This window comes from Vulpes lagopus, chromosome 7 (assembly GCF_018345385.1).
Source record: "Vulpes lagopus strain Blue_001 chromosome 7, ASM1834538v1, whole genome shotgun sequence".
In the NCBI taxonomy this organism is placed as follows: domain Eukaryota; kingdom Metazoa; phylum Chordata; class Mammalia; order Carnivora; family Canidae; genus Vulpes; species Vulpes lagopus.
This window is the reverse complement of record NC_054830.1, coordinates 81631033-81652018: the sequence shown is the minus strand read 5'-3', so window position 1 is coordinate 81652018 and position 20986 is coordinate 81631033. Positions and strand designations below refer to the sequence as shown.

General features: G+C 45.9%; 2 protein-coding genes across 6 annotated transcripts in view; one reads left to right on the top strand and one right to left on the bottom strand.

Annotated features, from left to right (window-relative positions):
• FAM219A (family with sequence similarity 219 member A) overlaps nt 1-16084 on the bottom strand; it is a 51266-nt gene extending 35182 nt beyond the window's left edge. For 4 of the 5 annotated variants that reach the window (XM_041762967.1, XM_041762968.1, XM_041762970.1 and 1 more), the window contains exon 1: nt 15697-16084. In XM_041762967.1, the coding sequence (XP_041618901.1) occupies nt 15697-15756 (60 nt within the window). In that variant the 5' untranslated portion in view covers nt 15757-16084. The remainder of the gene's footprint in view (nt 1-15696) is intronic. The other variant, XM_041762969.1, reaches the window with a different exon arrangement.
• Nucleotides 16085-16369: 285 nt separating this feature from the next.
• The window catches only part of DNAI1 (dynein axonemal intermediate chain 1), a 61224-nt gene continuing 56607 nt past the window's right edge, over nt 16370-20986 (top strand). Inside the window, exon 1 of the mRNA XM_041764538.1 lies at nt 16370-16551. Coding sequence (XP_041620472.1) covers nt 16522-16551 — 30 coding nt within the window. The 5' untranslated portion in view covers nt 16370-16521. The remainder of the gene's footprint in view (nt 16552-20986) is intronic.

Below are 20986 nucleotides of genomic sequence, written 5' to 3'. Positions count from 1 at the left end.
AATGAAATGTGTGTCCAGTGGCAAACACATAGTAAGTGCCCATAGACAGCAGGGCACACATCACAGGGTATATGGGTGAATATGATAGTCAGATATGACAAGGGGTAACTAAGTAAAGGAGATAAAAAGATTGAATTCACTCATTCATTCATTCAACATATATCTAGTGAACGTTTACTATGTGTAGGTTACCTTACAAGGCACAGGGGATATAATGGGAAGTAAAAATAGGTATGATCTCTGCCATCATGAAATTTGGCCTTCAAAAGGACCCATATGAATAGAATAATCATACAAACATATGTGAAATTATAAATGTAAAAAGTGCAATAAGGAAAAGACCACTGATGAAGTCTAGAGTTTGAAGGAAACCCTCTGTGATGAAACTATAGCTGAGCTAAGATCTGAAGGATGAGTAAGAGTCAACCCAAAAATGGTAGAAAGTATAGGGAAAGCATTCCAAGCAGAAGGAACATGTGCAAAGGCACTAAAACAGAATGGAGTCTGGGATATCAGAGACACAGAGGAAAAGCCAGTAAGGTTGACTGTGGTGATAGGAATTAATGTGGTATGAGATGAGCTGGAGAAGAAGGCAGGAGACAGATCACATAAGGCTTTGCAGGCCATGTTAAGAATTTGAGTCTTTATAATTAAGAGCAAGGGGGTAGCTGTTGAAATGTCAGGGGCTGTACTGAGCATCCATCCTACTTGGCAATGTTTCCCTCTGATATCTCTTTTCATGGGGGATAAAGGGTTAGGGCTTCACACAATTTCTGCCATGGCCACCCAGGAGAAGGGAGCAAAAAAGTAACCTACAACAGGTCTCTTCTCAAAACAGAATGAGGCCTTGTGAACCCTCATTGCCCAAGGAAGAACTGGGCATAAAGAGGAATATGAGTGAGACATAGGGTTTGGAGACTCTCATCAGAAATCCTATACTGGTGATAGGCTGTCACTACAGAACCCCTAATGTTTTCTGACTTGCATGGCCACGTCCTTAGCCAGTCTCCACATCTCAGACTTCCTGCCCCAACAGATTATCCACTGTATTGGAATTAGTGACTAAGGGATTAATAGCTATTAAGATGGGGTGGCAGAGGTACAACAATCCTACAGGCAGGGATGTGTTCAGCTTTGCAAGCAGCAGCTCTCAATTTCTATGTGCCTTTCTGGTTAGCCAGCTCACAGCATCCATAGAACATGCAGTGTGTTGATTGGGGGCACATGCGCACAGAGTGTAGTCTCTACAATCTTTCCTTTGTAAGCAGAGAAACTAAGAGTGGAGATCCTGAACAGCACAGGAATGCTAAAGTACCAGAAGGTGATAGCTCTGTTCTGGCTCTCAAGACTCGTTAACTTGGCTGGAAAGAGAAAAGGGCCTAAGACTACTAGAGCTGCCTGCCCCACCCCTCCTCCAACCTCTCTCAACCTACAGCCCAGCTAAACAGGAAATCAGGCCTGGGTCCTTGCCAGGGCCAAGGCTGAGGCAGGAAGCTCAGGAAACAAGTGAGAAAGACGGTCTTCAGCATAGAAGAAGGCTGCTTAGAAATCCCTGGGAAGATAAAATAAGTCCAGCCCCTGCTGAATTCCTCCAGAGGAGGAAAACACTAGAGTTGCCTTCACTCTGTAGCATGGTCAAGCATGGCCTAGCAGGATTCAGAGAGCAGACCCAGAAGCTTCATGGGGGAAACTGTCTTGGCATGTGAGAACACATTCCAAGTAAGGACCCTCTTCTCAGAGAAACAAAGTTCTTCAGTGAAGTGGGCTGAGTACCTCATCTGCAGATATCCTAAGGCCATCCCAGGCTGATAAGGAAATGATGGTATAGGATAAGGGCAGTGGTAGAAAAAGTAGTCCTAAAAGAGAAAGGCCTAGGGTTATCTGTAATACCTGTTGAGGAGGGAGGGGTGCAGGCAGACAATTGACAGGGGTTCTTTGCTATGCAAGTATACAGGAAAATCCTGATTAAATAATGGACTGAGGCAGACCAGCAATGACTGCTCAAAACATTAGGTGAAAGGCTGAAGGGAATGTGTGTGATAGAGACATGAGGCTAACTACACCACTAATTAATCTGAATTTCACAAAAGGTAGGACAACCATATGTCCTGTGCCTCTTTCCTGATATGATGCAATAGGAAGTACTCAGCACACCTCAGAAGTGTTCTTCACACAAAAAAAGTCGAATCTGAATCTAATCAGACTTTGAGATATAATTACCAGTTTGCAGAAATACGAGAGACAGAGAGGATTATAAATGAAATAATTATTCAAAATAATCCAGTGGGTGGGGTATAGGTGAAACAAGATTAGTCCTGGGTTGATCACTGTTGAAGTTGGGTGAGTACTAGGGAGTTCATTTCACTTTCCTCTACTTTGTATATGCTTAAAATTATCCATAACAAAACATTTTTAAAATTTGAAGTTCTGCAGACTAGAAACTACCTTCTCTAGTCCTATTACTGGGAGAGTAGTAGTAGCAACATGGTCCTTTCCAAATGTTTCTTGAGCCTTGAGAGTTGGCCTATGGGAGCTGAAACAGCAGCAGGACACCCTCTACTAGCATCAGTACTAGGGCTTTCCAGGAAGGCCCCACTCAGCCAAAAGAACTCTACATCAGTCATGATAGGACGGGGCAGGAGCAGGAATCCTCTGGTCAATGGAACCCCTTTGGGAATCAGCAGGAGCACAGAGCACTTCCATCTTTAGCTGGTCGCATCATGGCCTTGTAAAGGAGGCCAGGGACTCTTTTCATGATGATGAGAAAAATAAGCCATCTTTTCACCCTCTCCTATAAAAGCTCACTTGGGAACCATCAACAAAAAAATGGAAAATGCCAACCCCTTAATCACATCAATCCTTAGATCAGAAATGATACAGCAATTTGCAGTTCATTTTCATGTACATGATCTTATTTATTTTATAAATAGCCTGAAAGAGTTTAGGAGCTTGGCTAAAGGTAGTAGCGCTAGACAACAAAAGTGGTAGATCTAGAATGTACCCAGCTTTCCTACTATTGTTGTGCACAGCTCCTGCCCTGAAGCCAGTGCCCCTCACTAGCTCACCCAGATCTCCACAGCCCCTCAAGGATACTGAAGCCAATTCCTCTCGTGGGAGTTCCCTGAGACTGCCTCACTGCTGTAGTTCAGTCCCTTGGCAAATAAAGAATCTGAAACATGAGGTTCTATCAAGAAGTTGACAGGGAGCCTGATAGATGGTTCCTGACTGGTTCCCTTTGATGCCACTGGTTTGCTACCTTGACTATCACCTCCCAACTCAGTCTCCTTCCCTGACTCCACATAATTCTCCTCCTCTTCCCCAAACCACTAACCACCACCACCTCCCCATGTCATTATCTCCACTTGGCCTTTCTCTGAGCTTATGATATACTCTGAGCCAGTGGTGAAAGCAGCAGGACAGCTGAGGACAGAGAGGACTTTCTGGAAGCTGAAATCCTTATGGAACATCTTTGGGATTTGCAAACAGTTCAACAGAGGCCCTTCTCACTAGCTATTGCAATCTATATGCCAATGTAGCTACTGGCTGTCCCACTAGAGGCAGTCCGGCCCCTGGACAGAATAGCTTGTAGCATTTGGCTTTTGTGGTAAGGAGAATGTGAACCCCATGCCTGATACACAAAGAACAAGACATCCAGGCTGGCACTCTCCTCCCTCCAAGAGCTCCAGATATTTTTTCCATCTCCAGGAGGATGTGTGCAAGTCATAGAATGTTGGAAGACTCAGGTAGAAGCTCTTCATCAGGAGAGTCAAATTGCTCGCTAAACATTATACATCACAACTCTATTAATAGTGCCTCCAGCCTTATAGCAAAGCTGGTAGCACTGTCATCGGTTATACTACCTATGGGAGAGAAGCTGGACCAGCGTTCCTACGTTCTCCTATGTACTTCACTCCAGAAAACTTACCTAATGCTGCAAAGGGAGAGGATGCAGAAAGGTCCATTTGTAAGGGATTTAGACTACCAAATCTGGGAGCCTCCACCTCACTGTGGAACAGTGGCAGCAAGTCACTCCTTGTCAGGGCATTCAAGGTTCTTCTCATTCTGTGGTCTGAGTTCAAACATTACTTTTTTTTTAAAGATTTTATTTTTAAGTAATCTCTACACCCAACGTAGGGCTTGAACTTACAACACTGAGATCAAGAGTCACATGTTCTACTGTCTTAAGCCAGTCAGGCGCCCTCCACAATGACATTTTTTTTAATAATGAATGAGTGCCCAATCCATGTGCTCCCTTGAACCTCCCACAATTCCCACATGTACCTTCTATTCCACTCACTAACTCCCACCTACTCATTTTCCTCTAGGTCTCTACTGGTGCCATCCATAGAATCACCTCCCAACCTTGTCTCCTTTTTTACTCATCTTTGGCAAAACCAGCTGCACTCTTCTGTAGTTCTGTTTCATGACAGTAAGTCTCTTCTTTGCCAGACTGTAAGTTTTGGGGGCAGAACTATCTGCCATGGAGTTAAAAAGAGGCATTGGGGTGATGAGACTCACAACATAGCACATCAAAGTGGACCCTCAAATTAGGATATGTATCAAGTTATGTGCTAGAGGTTATAAAGGCTTTGGGGATGGTTGAGAGCTTACAAGAATAGTCAGGGGAGGCTTCCTGAAGAAAGGCAGTTTATATGGTCTTCTGAAGGATACACAGGAATAGGACAGGCAGAGGAGGAGTAGGGAGAGAAATCTTTTTTTTTTTAATTTTTTTTTTTCATGAGAGATAACAGAGAGAGAGAGAGAGAGGCAGAGACATAGGAGGAGGGAGAAGCAGCCTCCATGCAGGGAACCCGACGTGGGACCCGATCCCGGGACTCCAGGATCATGCCTTGGGCCAAAGGCAGGTGCCAAACCACTGAGCCACCCAGGGATCCCCCAGGGAGAGAATTCTTAAGAGGAGAGGAGGCCTTGGGGTGTCTATGGCTCAGTCAGAACAACATGTGACTCTTGATCTCAGGATCATGAGTTTGAGCCCCATGTTGTGTATAGAGATTACTTAAATAAACATAATGAAAAAAAAAAAAAAGAGGAGAGGAGGCCTAAAGATACTAATAGACAAGAGGGGGTGAGGGTCCTGGTTTTGACTCCTTACTTCATTCCATTCACTTGCCCTCTTGAATAATAGTATCAGCATAGAACATAGGACTTTTTTTTTTTAAGATTTTATTTATTTATTCATGAGAGACACACAGAGAGAGAGAGAGAGAGACAGAGAGAGAGAGAGAGAGACAGAGACACAGGCAGAGGGAGAAGCAGGCTCCATGCAGGGAGCCCGACATGGGACTCAATCCCGGGTCTCCAGGATCATGCCCTGGGCTGAAGGCAAGCACTAAATCGCTGAGCCACCCGGGCTGCCCAGAACATAGGACTTTAGACAGCACTGACCTGTCACCTCCAAGATCCTCAACTCCTAGGACCTGAATGCTGCTCAATAGCACATTAGCTCTGCTCATGGCTAAGTCACATAGTAGATTTATATGAAGTTTTCTGTCTATATATGCACTGGCTCTCTGGAGGTCTGCCCTAGCCTACCTAATCACACAGTCTCACCTAGTTTCAAATTCCATATTGCTGAATTCAGTCAGCTACCTCTCTGGGAGTACATACATGTGGCATAGTTTCTAATATGAAACCACCATTTCACTGGCACCAGTGGACCCTTACTTGTATTAGCAGCCAGCCCAGCGCATGATGTGATTCCAGGTTCTTGCCTTGATTCTGCACTGAAAAGGCAAAGGTCTACCTATTTCAGATGTATGTTGAGTTCAATATAGCAATAGGTACAACTATTAAAATGTGATCATGAAACCTCAACTGATAATAGAAGTACAATATCAATATTATGGATAGCGGCTGCCCCACAGTAATCTGCACCAGTCAGATCACATGGAAAGGTCAGGTCTAGTTCCAGGGGTGAAATACTCAAAGAATTCACTACAGCAGCCAGGATAACTGGAGATTTGGAAATCAGCCTCTGGGAAAATGGTTAGAAAGAAAATGCAGGGCCTAGTTAGCCTGGGGAAAAAAAAAGTGCTAAGGCTGTATAGTCCACATCAGGGCCTTTCCTCTCCAGCAACTGCTGGCTTAAGGGTCTCCTCTTGTAGCCTATTCCTTCTCCTTGATCCTTTCGTCAAGGGCTTATAGTTTCGTCTGAAGTGTGGCCAGCTACTTATATGGTACTTATGAGGTCTCTTCTTAAATCTGCCTCTTTTTTCTTCTTACTCACTCAGCAGAGTCAAGGTTACTTCCTCTTGCCTGGCCTATTTCCAAAGGATTATTAACTTTATATGAAGTCAATACTTCAAAAATCCATGTTGAATATGAGGATAGGAAAGATCAGTTTTCTCCATTCATTTCTTAAAGAGCCATATCATAAGACTCCAGACCCTCTGTGAAACATATTGCTGAGCTGGCTAACATCTCCAAGATTCTTCCTTTCCTATGTTCTTTGCCTAGGATAACTATGGTGTCTCAGGGCTCAGGGGTGCCAGAATGGCAAACAGAAACAACATTTTCCCTGCTGAAGACCATAGCAGAGATGGCAAATCAACCATGTCACTCTTTCTAACTGAACCAGGGTTCTTCCTCAGAATCCACCTTAATCTAGACAGCCACTACTGATCAATGGACATTGACATAAAGGGTGAAACCTGCTTATCATTCATGCTTTATATAGCCCATGGAATAGGGAGTGTAAAATGATTATGTGGGAACGCCTCCTAATCTGCTGTGACCAGGGGGCACATTTAATGGTACTACAGAGGAAGTGTTGAGGCACCTACCTAATCAGGGAATCATTTTTTCAGCTTAAATCCCAATTGAGATAAGATTCCCTCTGATGAGAGATTTCTTTCTGATGACTATAATCTTTATATTCTCTCCTTTGTACCAGAACACAAAAGGGCAGAACACAGCCCAAAGCTACAAAGGAGAAACAGAACTGAGGCAAGCAGCAGCCACACAAAGATTCAAAGTAAAGTACTAAATGGGTAAAGTGTACAGTATGTGAATTATGTCTCAATATCTCAATGAAGCTGTCAAAAAAAAAAAAAAAAAGGTTAGTGGTAAAAATACTGGTTTCACCAGACCAACATTTAGTAGAGGGAATTAAAGGGAAGTAAAACCCCTTTAACATTATCATGAGAAAAACTTGACAGAGTACAATGGATTTGCTTTTACATCGACCCAAGTTCACTAAGAACTTCCTACTGATAGCAATAAGTCCAGACCCTGACACAAAGCAACAATATCCCATTACAGACTAGCATGGGGCAAAATGGTATGGGTTATAAAACAGGCTCAAAAGAACTGAGAAGACTATAAATCTAGACTGAATCAGAAGAAAGACTAATTTCTTTTTTAAAAAAGATTTTAGGGGATCCCTGGATGGCTCAGCGGTTTAGCGCCTGCCTTTGGCCCAGGGCATGATCCTGGAGACCCAGGATTGAGTCCCGCATCAGGCTCCCTGCATGGAGCCTGCTTCTCTCTCTATGAAAGAGAGCCTCTTTCTCTCTCTATGTCTATCATGAATTAAAAAAAAAAAAAAAGATTTTATTTGTTTGTTTGTTTATGAGAGAGAGAGAGAGAGAAAGAGAGAGCAGAGGGAACAGCAGAGAGGAGGGGAAAGAATCCCAAGCAGACTGGATGCTGAGCATGGAGCCCCATGCAGGGCTCAATCATGACCCTGAGATCATGACCTGAACTGAAACCAAAAGTAAGATGCCTTACTTCTCCCAGGTGTCCTGAGATACTAATTTCTAAGACAAAGCATTCCAAAGAATATTCCGTAAACCACATTGGTTCTATATGATGTTAATAGATGAAACATGAAAAAAGGTCCCACAGTTACACAAGCTTGTGAAACACTGGGTTAAACAAAGCTGGAAAGTCTTTATTGCAGGACTACTCAGAGCCTTTAAAACACTATTAAACATTGTGATAGGATAGAGTATGTAGTGTTTCCCAAAGGAATTTGTCTATAGATCCTTTTTATTCCCATAAAGTATCTCAAAGGATCAATGTTTCTAAGAATTATACTATAGGAAATGCTCATCTAAGCCATGCTTGGCTGAGGGCTTCACCAATTCCTTTATAAGGATAAAATTCAGAATTAATATGGGGAACTATAAATCATTTATAACTTGTATATAATTAAGTTTAAGTTAACTACATAGTAAAATATATATGGTTCTCATATGATTTAGATGAAGTTAATTCAACAAATCTTAAATTACCCCTTCTAAATAGTTGGGGTAGACTCTGGTTATGACAGCCAAGAGTCTGGTGGTGAAAAAAGGTAAAACTAGATCAGGTACCACAGTAGCTGGGCTCACCTCTGCCTGGGTGTGGCCTTTGGCATAGCTACACTCCTCAGGGTTAGAATGGTCAAATACCCTTTCTGGCCATTAGTTCCCTCTTATGCTTACACACACATCATCATCATCATAGAAACTTAAAATTGATCCTCAAGAACCACAACCAACTGATCCTCAATTTGACATCGCTGAATAACAACAGCAACAACAACAACAACAAATACATATCTCCTTGAACCAGCTCCTAAGAAGATAAGACCTAGATTGAACTCCTACTGGCCCCTGTCTACCAGTCCCCAAGGCCAGACCTCCTGGCCTCCTTTCTAGTGGACTTTCCCACTCCAGAGTCCCTTTCTAGAGCTCAGGAGTTCATTTGGCTGCCCCACAGTGAAGCTTTGGGTCATGTGCCAATTTCTGAACTCCAGAGCAGAGCCAGATACAAAGCTGGGCCCAGCTCTGCCTCCTTCCTTCCTTCCTTTCTCTGGCCCAGATGGCCACATTCCCAGTAGAATCTCCTTAGGAAACAATGACTTGAGAGCCTGCTGAGCCACGCCTCTTGCTTCCTTCAGCCAGCATCTCTGGGTATCTACTGTTAACCTGATTCTCCTCTTCCTGTTCCCTTTGGGCCTCCCTGCACCTGTTCTCCCAGGGTCTGCTGGAAGGCATGAAGCAGCTAAGCCCAAGAAGATAAGTCTCCTATATCCTTTCTAGATACAAGGCTCCATCTGCCCTTTCAAGTTGAGAAGAGTCCTTGAGGTGAATCAGATTCAAGCGAAAAAGGCTCTGTTTTCCATTTCTTTTTCTTCTTTTCTTTCTCTCTTTTATGAAAAATTTATTTATTGGGCGCCTGGGTGGCTCAGTGGTTGAATGTCTCCCTTTGGCTCAGGTTGTGATCCTAGGGTCCTGGGATCGAGTCCCACATTGGGCTCCCTGCAGGGAACCTGCTTCTCCCTCTGCCTATGTCTCTGCCTCTCTCTGTGTGTCTCTCATGAATAAATAAATTAAAATCTTTTTTAAAAATTTATTTATTTGAGAGAGAGAGAGAGTGCGAGCATGGGGGCAAGTGGCAGAGGAAGAGGGATTGAGAATCTCAAGCAGACTTCATGCTGAGCATAGAACCTGATGCACAGCTCAATCTCCTGGCCCTGAGATCATGACCTGAGCCAAAAATCAAAAGTTGGATGCTTAATCTACTGAGCCATCCAGGTGCCCCTGTTTTCCATTTCTTTTCACTCTGAGCAGCAGTCAGTCAAAAGCAGCAGGGGGCTGGAAATGATTCAGCTTGACACCCAACTACCCATGGAAGCACCTGTCTAAAAGGCTGCATTTGGAGCCTTTAAGAAGACAAGTCACCTCTGAGCAATCTCACTCCAGAAGCCTGCTCTCTTGGCACACCTTGCCTGGAAGACAGCAGCCTGGAAACTGCTTCTATACCAAGTGGAGCTTTCCAGGCTGGTATCCATCAGAGAAGAAGGGTTATGTATCCTTTTTCATTCTGACTCTTGCAGGCGAAGCAGTAACTCACACATCTATCCTAAAAGAAATCAATGAGGGGCGCCTGGGTGGCTCAGTCAGTTGAGCATCTAGCTCCTGATTTCAGCTTGGGTTGTAATCTCGGGGCCCTGGGACTGAGCCCCATGGAGTATGCTTCTGCTCCTCTCTCCACACGCTCTCTCTCTTTCTCAAATAAATAAATGAATCAAATCTTTAAAGAAGAAAAAAGAAAGAAAGAAAGAAAGAAAGAAAGAAAGAAAGAAAGAAAGAAAGAAATCAGTACAAGAGCCCAGCTCAACCAATTAGAGAGAAAATCGTTATAAGCTTAACCAGGATGATGGTAAAAGGCCAGGCCAGAAACTGCAACATAAAAACACTCTCTTAGCCAACAAAGGATTTTATTATTCCTTCATCAAAGTGCTACTGGGAAACAACAACAACAACAACAACAACAACAACAACAACAAAGCAGCACCACTGGCTCCATGTTGCCACCAATTCACTTGCATTCATCAAAGCAGGTTTCAGGGGAAAACTAGTCACTGGTAGGTGAGCACGCTTCTCAGTATCCTATTTGAGGCTGTTGGGGGCCAGTATCACTCTGACAGGACTTTCCAGGACTCCTGAGTCCCTCATAACCCCAAGAATGCGGTTTCAAAAGCAGAGCAAGGAAAAACAGCAGCTTTCTCCCATATAAGCAGTCCCTGAAGCCAAGTACACAAACAGCCCCCCTCAATTTCCTGGGGTCGTGATGGTGCCTCTTGCCTTCCAGATATCCATCCCGGAAACGTGGGAGTCATCCTTGACTCCCTACCTCTCCCCAGACCTCCAAACAGGTACCATATACTGCCTATTCTATTTTATTTGTATCTGTATAAGGATCCCTCTTTTCTTGCTGCTTTAGTATCAGCTTTCATCATCTCTTTCCTGGATTTTTACTGCACCACCTCCATTTTAGTTTTCCAACCTCCAATCTCACCTTCTCCCATCTCTCATCTGCTACTAGAGTGATAGTCCTAAACTCAAATTTGATCATGCTATTCCCTTAATTAAACCCTTCATGCATTCAATTGTTTCTTCTCCATGCTCTTTGGCTGGCATGCTTGCCTTCACCTCATCTTATTGATCTGCCAAGTTACTAGTCTTCATCTAAGCACCAGTTCAGCGGCATCTCCTCTGTGAAGCCTTCCCTGGTCACTTGATGAGAGCACTTCCTTTTTTCCTTTGGCCCTTCTTGGTCTGGTTCTTACGTCGTGCAGTGCTCATTACCTGCATTACCTCAGTCCATCCTGACTGTGTGTATCCCTGAAGCAAGCAAGATTCTGTGTTATTAAGCCCAGCACAACATCTGGCAGAAAGTCATTTCTTAGTGTTTGTTGACTGAAGAGAGGAGTAGTAATGGAGAAAGGGGAGGCCTGAGCAAACCTGATCTTCACTTTGCAATACTGGAAGAGAGAGAAGGATATGCCTCTTCTCAGAACCTGAGAAATACTACTGGGTCATAAGCCACATGGACCCACTAGGAGAATTTACCCTTAAACTGAAAAGCCATCTAATTACAAGAAGGTGACTTAAGGCTCCCAGACTAAAGAATATATATAGGTCAGTTTTTCACTGTGGGTTCCTGCTATCTTTACAATGTTCTCTCTGCTACTTTCAGGAGCTACTGTGGCCTACTCACTGAGTTACTGCCTTGACCATCCCCATCTCCGAGTGTCAACAGGCAAGAGGAGTCTGAGATATCTTTCCAAACTCATGTGGTCAAAGGGGGTCAAAACTTCAGCATTCCTCATCTTCTCCCAAGGGCAGTGTCACTATTTCTCAGGAGCACCCTCCATTGATTTTCACTCTCCCCTGACATATATCTAAAAGCTTCCTATAGCTGTTTGAGCCCATCCTTTTCCTGGCCAACTATTAGAGAAATCTCACTTGTCTCTATCCTTAAAGTACCTAGAAATGAGCATATGCTCATGAACTAAACAAATGAGTTAATGGATAATAAGGGTTTCAAGGAGGACAGACTAGCATTTCTTTCAGACATACAAAGACCCCATCTGGTGCCGTATTCTTTTTTTTTTTTTTTTTTTGGTCTCTTAGGTTCTGAGAACACAAGAGGTAAGATGTTTGCCTGACATAATTAAGTCCTTAAAAGCTCCATTTGTTTTGTTCTTGTTTTTGCAACAAATCTCTTCCTCTCCAATTGCAGCCAAAGAGAAGACATAGACTGTGAGGCTGCACCAACCAGCCGAACAAATAGGGCCAGAAAACCTATTCCTGCTTGCTCACTTACACAATAGCCCAAATTCAACCCAACTGCTCTACAGAGAGCCTTGGACATCTGGGAGCTTCCCTAGATCAGTAAGGTGCATGTGTGGCTGGGACACAGAACTGAGTACAGAGTGTGCCTATCTCTGGCAGTTTCTTCGGGAAAATCTGAGTGCTCAGAAACACTCAGGATTGTCTAGGAGATGAACACAGCAGGAGTGGAGCATGGGGACTATGTCTCCAAGAGGAGTTCTTATTCCTTTCATAAGGAGACAAGGAAGAGACCCTGGGGAGCTCTCAGTGATAGACCCAGGCCTGGTTCAGCTGCTGAGATGCAGCCAGGCCAATTAAATAATTGTGATGGGAAAAGAAGGGAAGCCACTCCTTTCAGGCAAACTCCCACCCCAGACAGAAGGCTCCATGCAGCTGTGGCAACAGCAGCAGCAACAACAGGGCAGGGATCTCTTCCTCTTCCTCCCACTTAGCTGAGAACTAATGCTTAAATTAGCACCTTAGAAACACCCAGATCTGCTGGCTGTGCCTTCTCTCCCAGCTCCTGCCACTCCCTTAGGCCCCCCTTTTTAAGCTTGAGGTTCTCTTTCAAGTAAATAAGAAAAAAATAAAAATCTTCTCCCCTAGAACTAGAGCTTTTCAAGTAAAGAGTGCCCTCTGGATTCTTTCCAACCACTATAGGCTAGGGAGGTTTATTTAATGATGGAGTCCCTGTGACAGGCCTCTATTGGTACAGTGTGGGCCAGATGCTGATACCAGCATTGTCTTGTTTCCATTATGGCTAATGGAGACAGCCCCCACTCTGCCCTCAGAGGGGCTCTCACCGAAGGAGTGAGCATGAACAATAAAACTTCTACCAAACTGTATCTGTGTTGCTAACTACTGTGTCCCCAATACCTAGTGTAATATCTGGAACAGAGCAGATACTACATAAATATTTGGTGAATGAATTAGCTAAAACAGTGATATTACCTCCCTATGATATTCCTGGGAAGACAGGGTGAGGAGCTATTGTTTAAATTTTAAAGAGATAGTCTGTCTTTGTTTGATAAATGAGAAAACTGAGTCCAGAGAAGAGAAGAGACTTCCTAGAGGTCTCAATAAAAAAAAATGGCAAAAAATGAAATAGGTCACAGTGGAGTCCAAGCCTGGGACCCTAGTTTTTATGGTCTACCCAAATACCTCTAAAGAGCCACTTTGCCCTTCTCTTCTGTGGTATACCACTTTGATTCCTTATGCCTTGAAACAAAGGCTCTTCCAGAAACTCCACCCAAGAGTCTGATGGTCTCAGTAATACACAGAGCATTTAAGGAGTTCTGAGGATCCTCTAAACTTCAATCTGGGAACAGAGATCAAGAGGTAGAGATCTACAGGGCAACATCTATGCCTCCAAATGGAAGGATGACTGTATTGCCACTTCCAAAAGGCTCTCATTAACCTCAACAAAGTATCCTCCTGCAGCAAAGGGCTCCTTTAGCCTTCAAGGAGAGGGTCTGAAGGCAGCCACAGCTTTTCTGATAAATGCCTCCTTGCATAAACATTTCTACTCCAGAGTCACACAGACCAGAAGCACCTCAGGAGTCTTTTGGGGTCACTATTCACTCAAACTATCCTTGATAACTTCAGGTGATAATAAAGGCACCAAGGACAACTAAGAAGGCCTTGTGACACCATTCCTTCCCCCTTTTCCTTAGACAACTACTGCCTACCTTCTTAGGAACCCCAGATGGGAGGCAAGAACCAACTCATTGCTTTCTTCTCCTGACTCACTTGGACCTCCTCCTCCTACTTCATCCACCCTCCCTTTTGATTCTTGATTAGATGGTTAGAACTGGAAGGGCAATCTAGTTTGACAAGCCAGGCTGGAAAGATAATCTAGAAAGGAATGTTCTCTTCAGCCAGCCTAAAGTTCTTCAAGTTCGTGGGACAGACTTCTCACCAGGATTTTCTGGCCCCCAAATATTCCAATGATGGCATCGGGCTAGGAAAAAAGTCCATCAGGATCTCTTTCCCCACTTTAATATTATGGTATACTTTTGTAAATCTGTTTGGGCTTCTAGAACTAAGTAATCACAAAAAGGGGAAAAGGCCACTCATCTCCTGCTATTGTAAATCTCTGTTTGGGCTTCTAGAACTAAGTAATCACAAAAAGGGGAAAAGGCCACTTGTCTCCTGCTAGGTGGTTCCTAGTGATTCTGTCTACCATTCCCCCAAAAGGTGTGGCTTAGAGTGGGTCATGAGTCCCTGCCAAGATCTGTCTGGTCTGCTGTAATGGTTAATTACTTGCTCAGGAAGCTACAAAGCACATCTGTTAGCCAGGGGCCCAAGGGCCTAGGAATAGGACCTATTCCTCACCTCTCTGCCTAACATAGAAGGAGGAGCCTTAGGGAGCTCCAGATCTTCAAGCTTTGGAGAGCTCTGTTTAGCTCCAGCAGAGCTCAGAGAATAGGGCATCCACACCTTCAGGGTCCTGGCCTGCCCTGTTTCCTTCCTTCCAGCTCCCGCCCGGGTTCCAAGGAGGAAGGGAGATGGAAAAGTGAACAGAGCTGGGCACTCCCTCCCTTCCCCCTCTCCCTGTACCAGCTGCCTAGGCCTTGGTGGCGCCTCTCGCCCCGCTGCCCACCGCCGAATGAACAAGCCCGTCAGGCAGCCCCCTTGAGCGGTGGCCATCGGGCATGGTCTCCCCACGACTGGCCTCGGTCGCCCGCGTCGCCCTCCCCTTTCCATCCCCTTCGCGCCGGCAACGATGACATCATTCCTCCCGGACTCCGGGACCGCGGACTGGCAGCAGGATGGGCGCCCAGCAAAGACTCAATGCACGTAGGCCGAAGATGCTGGGGGCTCTTCCGAAAGGGTGGGCACAGGCGGTTCCAGAGCGACCCCGCCCCCTCTCCTGTCGGTTCCCGAGCTGTCTCATCCGCGCCCGTTTCTCCACCTCCCCGCGGTGCTCTCTCCTCCGCGACTCCGGCTCTAGCAACCCCCTACGCCTAAGACTCCCTGCGCTCTCCTCCGGAGAAGAACAGAATTCAGGGGTCCTGCACCGACCCCCTCGGCCCCAGACCCGCATTCCCATCCGTATCCAGCTAACTGAGGGATGGCCCCCTTCCTCCTCTGCCGGTCTATTCCCAGTCCCTTTTAGCCTAATTGCTCCTGGCCCCCTCCCCCGCTCTGAGCATCACAGGCCTCTAGGGCTAAGCGGCTCCTCACCTCTCAACCCAGCCCCCAGGGCCTGCCGGCGGCGGGGCCCCAAGACAGCTCCCTTCCTTTCCCAGCTAAGGGCCTCCACTAGCAGTGTGCACCATTGTGCCCCAAACGTTCCGACCGACGGTCCTCCCCGTAGCTCCCTTGGCCTGTCTTTGCTGACAGAGCCCTGAGCCTTTACAGGCCTCTTTTCTGTCACCCCGCGTATTCTCCCACGGGTCTCTTGTGTTCTCGTCCTGCAAGCCCCCTCCCCCGGCGATGCGATTTCAAGGCTCGCGTTGCCCCATCCCAAGGCGCCCCCTCCGCAGTCACCAGGGCCTGATTCCCTCCCTCGCCCTCGGGCAGCGCCCCCTCCCGGTCCTGGCCTGCCCGCCGCCCGCCCCCTCACCAGCGGCTGCATCTCCGAGTGCGCGGTGGGCACCTGGAACCGGTCGATCTCCTCCATCATGGTGCCGGCGGGCGAGCGGGCCAGGGGCCGGGCGCGGCCGGGGACGCCGACGGGACCGCGCGGGGCGGCGGCCCCAGGAGTCGGGTGGGTGGTGCAGACTAGGCCGCCCGGGACGGGTCGGGCGGGCAAGCGTCGGGACGGACGGAGGGATGGGCGAGGGGCGGGAGGTTCGCCTGCTGGCTAAGACCGGCGTGGCTCCGTGGGCTCGCCTTAGTGCTACCGCGGCTGTGGCCGGGCCGAGCCGCAGGTCTTGCCTCGCCTCCTCCTCCGCCGCCGCCTCCTGTCAGCAGCTCAGCCACTGCGGTGACTCGGCAACTCCACTTCCGGGTCCGGGACACCGCCTGAACTTGCATTATTCATGAGGAGGCGGTGCCCGGTTGCTCTAGCCCCTCCCACATGCGGGAGTTCTAATGCAAGCTGCCGCGGGTCAGATTATTCCTGAGGGGGCGGGTCTTGTGGAGCCGGAGGTTCCCCGAGCGCGCAGCCCCGCCTCTCCCTCGAGCCGGGAGGGGGCGTCAGAGGCGCCTGCGCCTTGGCTAACCGTTGGTTGCTGGGCAACCGCGTCAGGGAGGAGCAGATTCTATACTGCAAGGGCGCGGGGACCCACAACGACGGCTGTCCCCAAAGAACCCTTGCGACTGGGAATTGAAGTGACAAAGAATCCAGATTTCCTGTGCGTGATCGAGGGGACAAACTACTTGTCCTCAGGAAAGAGAGCATTTTGTAGGTGTTCCAAGTGTTGAGGTGTTTCCTGCTTCTATCAAGATGCCCCCGAAACAGCCGCCTCGTAGGCAGGTAACACAAACCCCGACTGCTCTCTCCCAACGACCTCTGCCCTTCTCCACCAATGACCACTGATCATACTTTTATTGATCCTTCATCGTCCTTTCTCTGTTGATCCTTAAACTTCTCTCTCCCTGTGACCCCTGGCCTGTGTTCCCACTGACCTCCAACCCTGTCCTCTCTCCCTCTAATCCTAGCTTCCTCTCCCACACTGCCCCTGACCCACTATTTCCTACTTCCCTTTCACTTGTCCTCCTTTCATCTTTCCATTTCCTCTCTCCACTCATATCACAAACCCTTCTGACCAACCCGTCTTCCTTAACCCCCACCCTGACTCATGTGTCCCTCATTGCCCTCACATTCTTGTTCCAAAGAAATTCTTTTTCTAGACCTTTGCTGGATTCCCAGTGCTGGGCTAGGTGGGGACACAGGCCTTTGAGAACCCACAGAAGGAGTGCAAGAGAATTGTACAGCAGACAGAACAGATTATGTACAGGAATTTGGCTTAGATTTTCTGTGCTGGGCGACTTTTCAGGAGAGAGAGATCAGGTAAAGAGGAAGAGGAGAGAGACCTTTCTCTCATTCTTGCCCACGCCCCTACCTCACACACCTGCACACCCCAAACACTGGCCCCTGACTATTTCTGGAACCTCATATGTCTCTCTCTGCTCTGAGCCCCTGGACCAGTCCTGTGACTCATTCAGCCATGTGAACATTGGGTCTTTGTTGCCACCTGGCCAGATGTCATTCCTTCTCATAGGAAACCCAAGAGTTGGCCCCTTCAACCACCAAGTACAGAGTTCTATTTTCACCCCCAGCATCACTCTTGATAGAAGGTGAGGTAAGACCTGGCTTCTCAAGGATCCCTCTGTGGTTGCCACCCAGTCCTTTAAGAATTCACTTTTCCAAGCCCTTTATGAGTTATCACTGTGTAGCTAATATGCAGTTTCTAGGTTTGTGAAGCAGGACTTCTATTTATTTATTCTAAATTTCCCTCATTCAGATGTAGGTATTTTGAGGTTTGGGGAGCAAACCTGTGTCCATCCTGTTTGTGACCTTACATATTTTGGTCTGGCCTTCTCTTTATTAGCCTTTGCTACTTTGCTTCTTTGGCCTTCCATAGCAAGTGGACTCATCTTTCTTAAATCTCAGCAACGGTGAAGAGGCTGCTATTCCTGCATGGCCACGCCCTAGTTTTATGTTGGGGTTGAGCTGTGTTTTGAAACTCAGTGTGTTGTGCTTGGGCCTACTGACTTAATTTACATGAAGTTTGTTTTAAATTCAGCATTACTGATGTCTGATTCACATATGGTGAGATGGACATTTTAGTTGTACATGTTGACAAATTTTGAAAAATGTATACAGTTGTAAGCCACCACAACTGAGATATAGAACACTTCCTCTACCTCCAAATTTCCTTTTGCCTCATTCCCAGTCCGTTTTCCCCAGCCCCCTACCCCCAGGTAACCGCTTCTTCCTGTCACTGCAGATTATATTTATCTTTTCTAGCACTTATAGTTTGAACAAGCTTGGGGTCAGTTTCTTCAGCCCATTAGGGGAGACATTAAAGGCTAGTTTCACTGAGAGCAGAGATAGGTGACAACAGACAGAAAACAGAAACCTGGGTCAACTGGCTCTGTACACATCAGCACTGCCCTCTGGAGGGAGGAGTTGTTTTAATATTGTGTAAATATTGGTGTGTGGGTGTTAGAAAAGGTTGGGTTGTGCTAGGTTGTAGTCTTCAGTCTCTTGTCTCAGCGAAGGGCAATCTGAGTCAGTGGTGAGCTGGGCTTGGGACAGTCTAGAAAGGTTTGAGAAATTACTCCTTTCCTCTGGAAACTCAGTCCCATGGGGGAGACAGAACATAGGCACACAAAGATAAAAGAGGATGGGATCCCTGGGGCTGGCAGGAAGAGAGACATGGAGGTTGAAGCGATAGGAAAGCTTCAGGAAGGAGGTATCTATGATTTGGATGCCTGTAGTGGAGAGGGAAGGTCAGGATTGAGCTTGTTAGGGGACAGAGAAGAGTTTAACTCCATTGTTCATCTCACTCCACTGATCAGACCTTTCAATGGCTTCCTCTTGCTCTCAGGATACAGTCCCAAAAGTCTGACTTGTTTTGTTTGGCCTGCAAGGTCTAGCCTTTCTACCAACGCTACTTCAAATACCACCATCGCTCTGTGACAATTCCACAGTCCCAGCACACTGAACTGCCCTCACTTCCTGGAAGGTGACATCCACACACTCCTCTCCTCTAGGCCTTTGAAACTCCTGTTTCCTCTACCTGCTTGGTATAATCATTTCTGTCTGCTGCCACCTGTTCCGTACCACTCTGCCTCACGTCTCTTCATTTCCTGGCCATACATCAGGTCTCAGCCTGGCTGTCATATTCTATAAGGGATTAAGTCCCCTTTCTTTTTTTTATTTATTTTTTAAAGATTTTATTTATTTATTCATAGAGACAGAGAGAGAGAGGCAGAGACACAGGCAGAGGGAGAAGCAGGCTCCATGCAGGGAGTCCAACGTGGGACTTGATCCAGGATCTCCAGGATCACACCCTGGGCTGCAGGCGGCGCTAAACCGCTGCGCCACCAAGGCTGCCCTAAGTTCCCTTTCTGGAAGCAGGATAGGGTGGCCCCCTGAGACTATAAACTCAGTGATAGCAAAGATCATGTCTGTCTCATTCATTGTCGAGTCCCCTGAACCTAGCACAATGTCTGGAATATATTAAATTCTGAACATGAATTGAATATGAGTTCTGAATGTCTGGAGCTGTTCTTTAGAAGTTTTGATCTGAGTGTTTGAGGGATAGGAAGGGGTAAGCCTGGGATGAAGAGACTAGTGGGGAGTAATAACAAGAAAATGTCACTGTAGAAGCATGTTCTGGTTCTGGGTTCATGTTTATATCTGCTTTGGCAGTAGGGCTATGAATGATTCAAATTTGCATCACATATACCCATGCCTCAAGAGCTGGGCATTAGAGATTTAAGAGGTCAGTAATTCTGATAATATAAATTGTCATTCTCATTCAACAATTATCTATTGATCACCTACTATATACCAGGTACTGTTCTAGGTATTGGTGATATAGCACTAAACAAATCAAACCAAAATCCCTATTCTCATGGAGTTCACCTTTTAGTTGGAGGTAAATTGTCAATAAATAAATAAGTAAAATATATGGTTTATCAGATGCTTATAGGTATCAAGGATTAAAATAAAGCAGGGAAATGGAGTAGGAAGTTCAGGAAACCAGAAGATTATGATTTAAATATAGTTATCAGAGAAGGCCTGACAAAGGTGGCATTTGAGAAAGACCTGAAGTAAATAAACAAGTTAGCCTCCAGACAGTCATAGCAAGTGTAAAGTTCCTAAGATGGAAGCTTGCTATACATGTTCTGGATCAGCAAGGAAGGGAAGGAGGAAAGTGACAGGAAATAAAGTCAGAGGTGTATCCTTCTACTCCATAGGGTTAATCAAATAGCCTAGGGCATATTAAATCGGTGCTGATAGAGCTCCATGAATCATAATTTGTAGTTAAAATGCATGAATGTCAGGCACCATAAACCATGACCAGCTCAAAACATCACCGGTAATGCCCCAATAACAGAGTGTCCTTCCTGAAAATTTTGAGAATTCCAACTGGCTACATGTGTATGTGTGCAGGGGGAGTTTTGCAACGTTGCCAAACATTGCCTGGCAGCCAGACTTCTTAGTAGAGAACTGAATTAGAGTCTTCTGTGAACTCCAGTTAAAAGCTAATTTTAGTTTATGACTAACAAATTTTAGTACTTCTTTATAACTCAGTTAGTTACCATAAAAAAAAAATCAGTCGGGAATTTTGCATCATTTGTCTATGAGAGCCAAAGAAAAGGCTTGCATTTTTAGATCATTTTATGGTCTCTCCAGAGGTCTCTCATGGTTGATACTTTTAGAACTGATGATCTTGATGAGGGTGACTAGGTTAGGGGAAAATTGGCAAGAATCCATGCAAGGCCAAAAAAGAGTCTTAGGTGATTCAGAGATTTTGAGTCTGGTGACTGGGCCTGGGATCCCATAGAAGAAAGGACAAGAGGAGTTGAGCAGAATCTGAGAGCAGTTGAAGTGTTTCTATATGTTCAAAGTAAGATATCCACACTCTTACAACCCTTCTTCTCAGTGTCATCCTTACACCTCTTATCTTCCTCAAGCCCTAGATATGATCCTTTGTCACTTTATCTCCTAAATATCTCTCAAATCAAACCACTTTTTTCATATTCACTACCACCTCCTTAGCCCAGCCTACATCATCTCTCACCCAGAGTGCTGTGAAAGCCTTGTAACTGGTATTCCCCTCATCTACTCATACCCCTTCTAATCCTTTCTCAACAGCTACATCAAGTGATTTTTTCAAACTGTCCATTTGATTATGTCATTCCCACTCAGAACCTTTCAGTGACTTCCCATT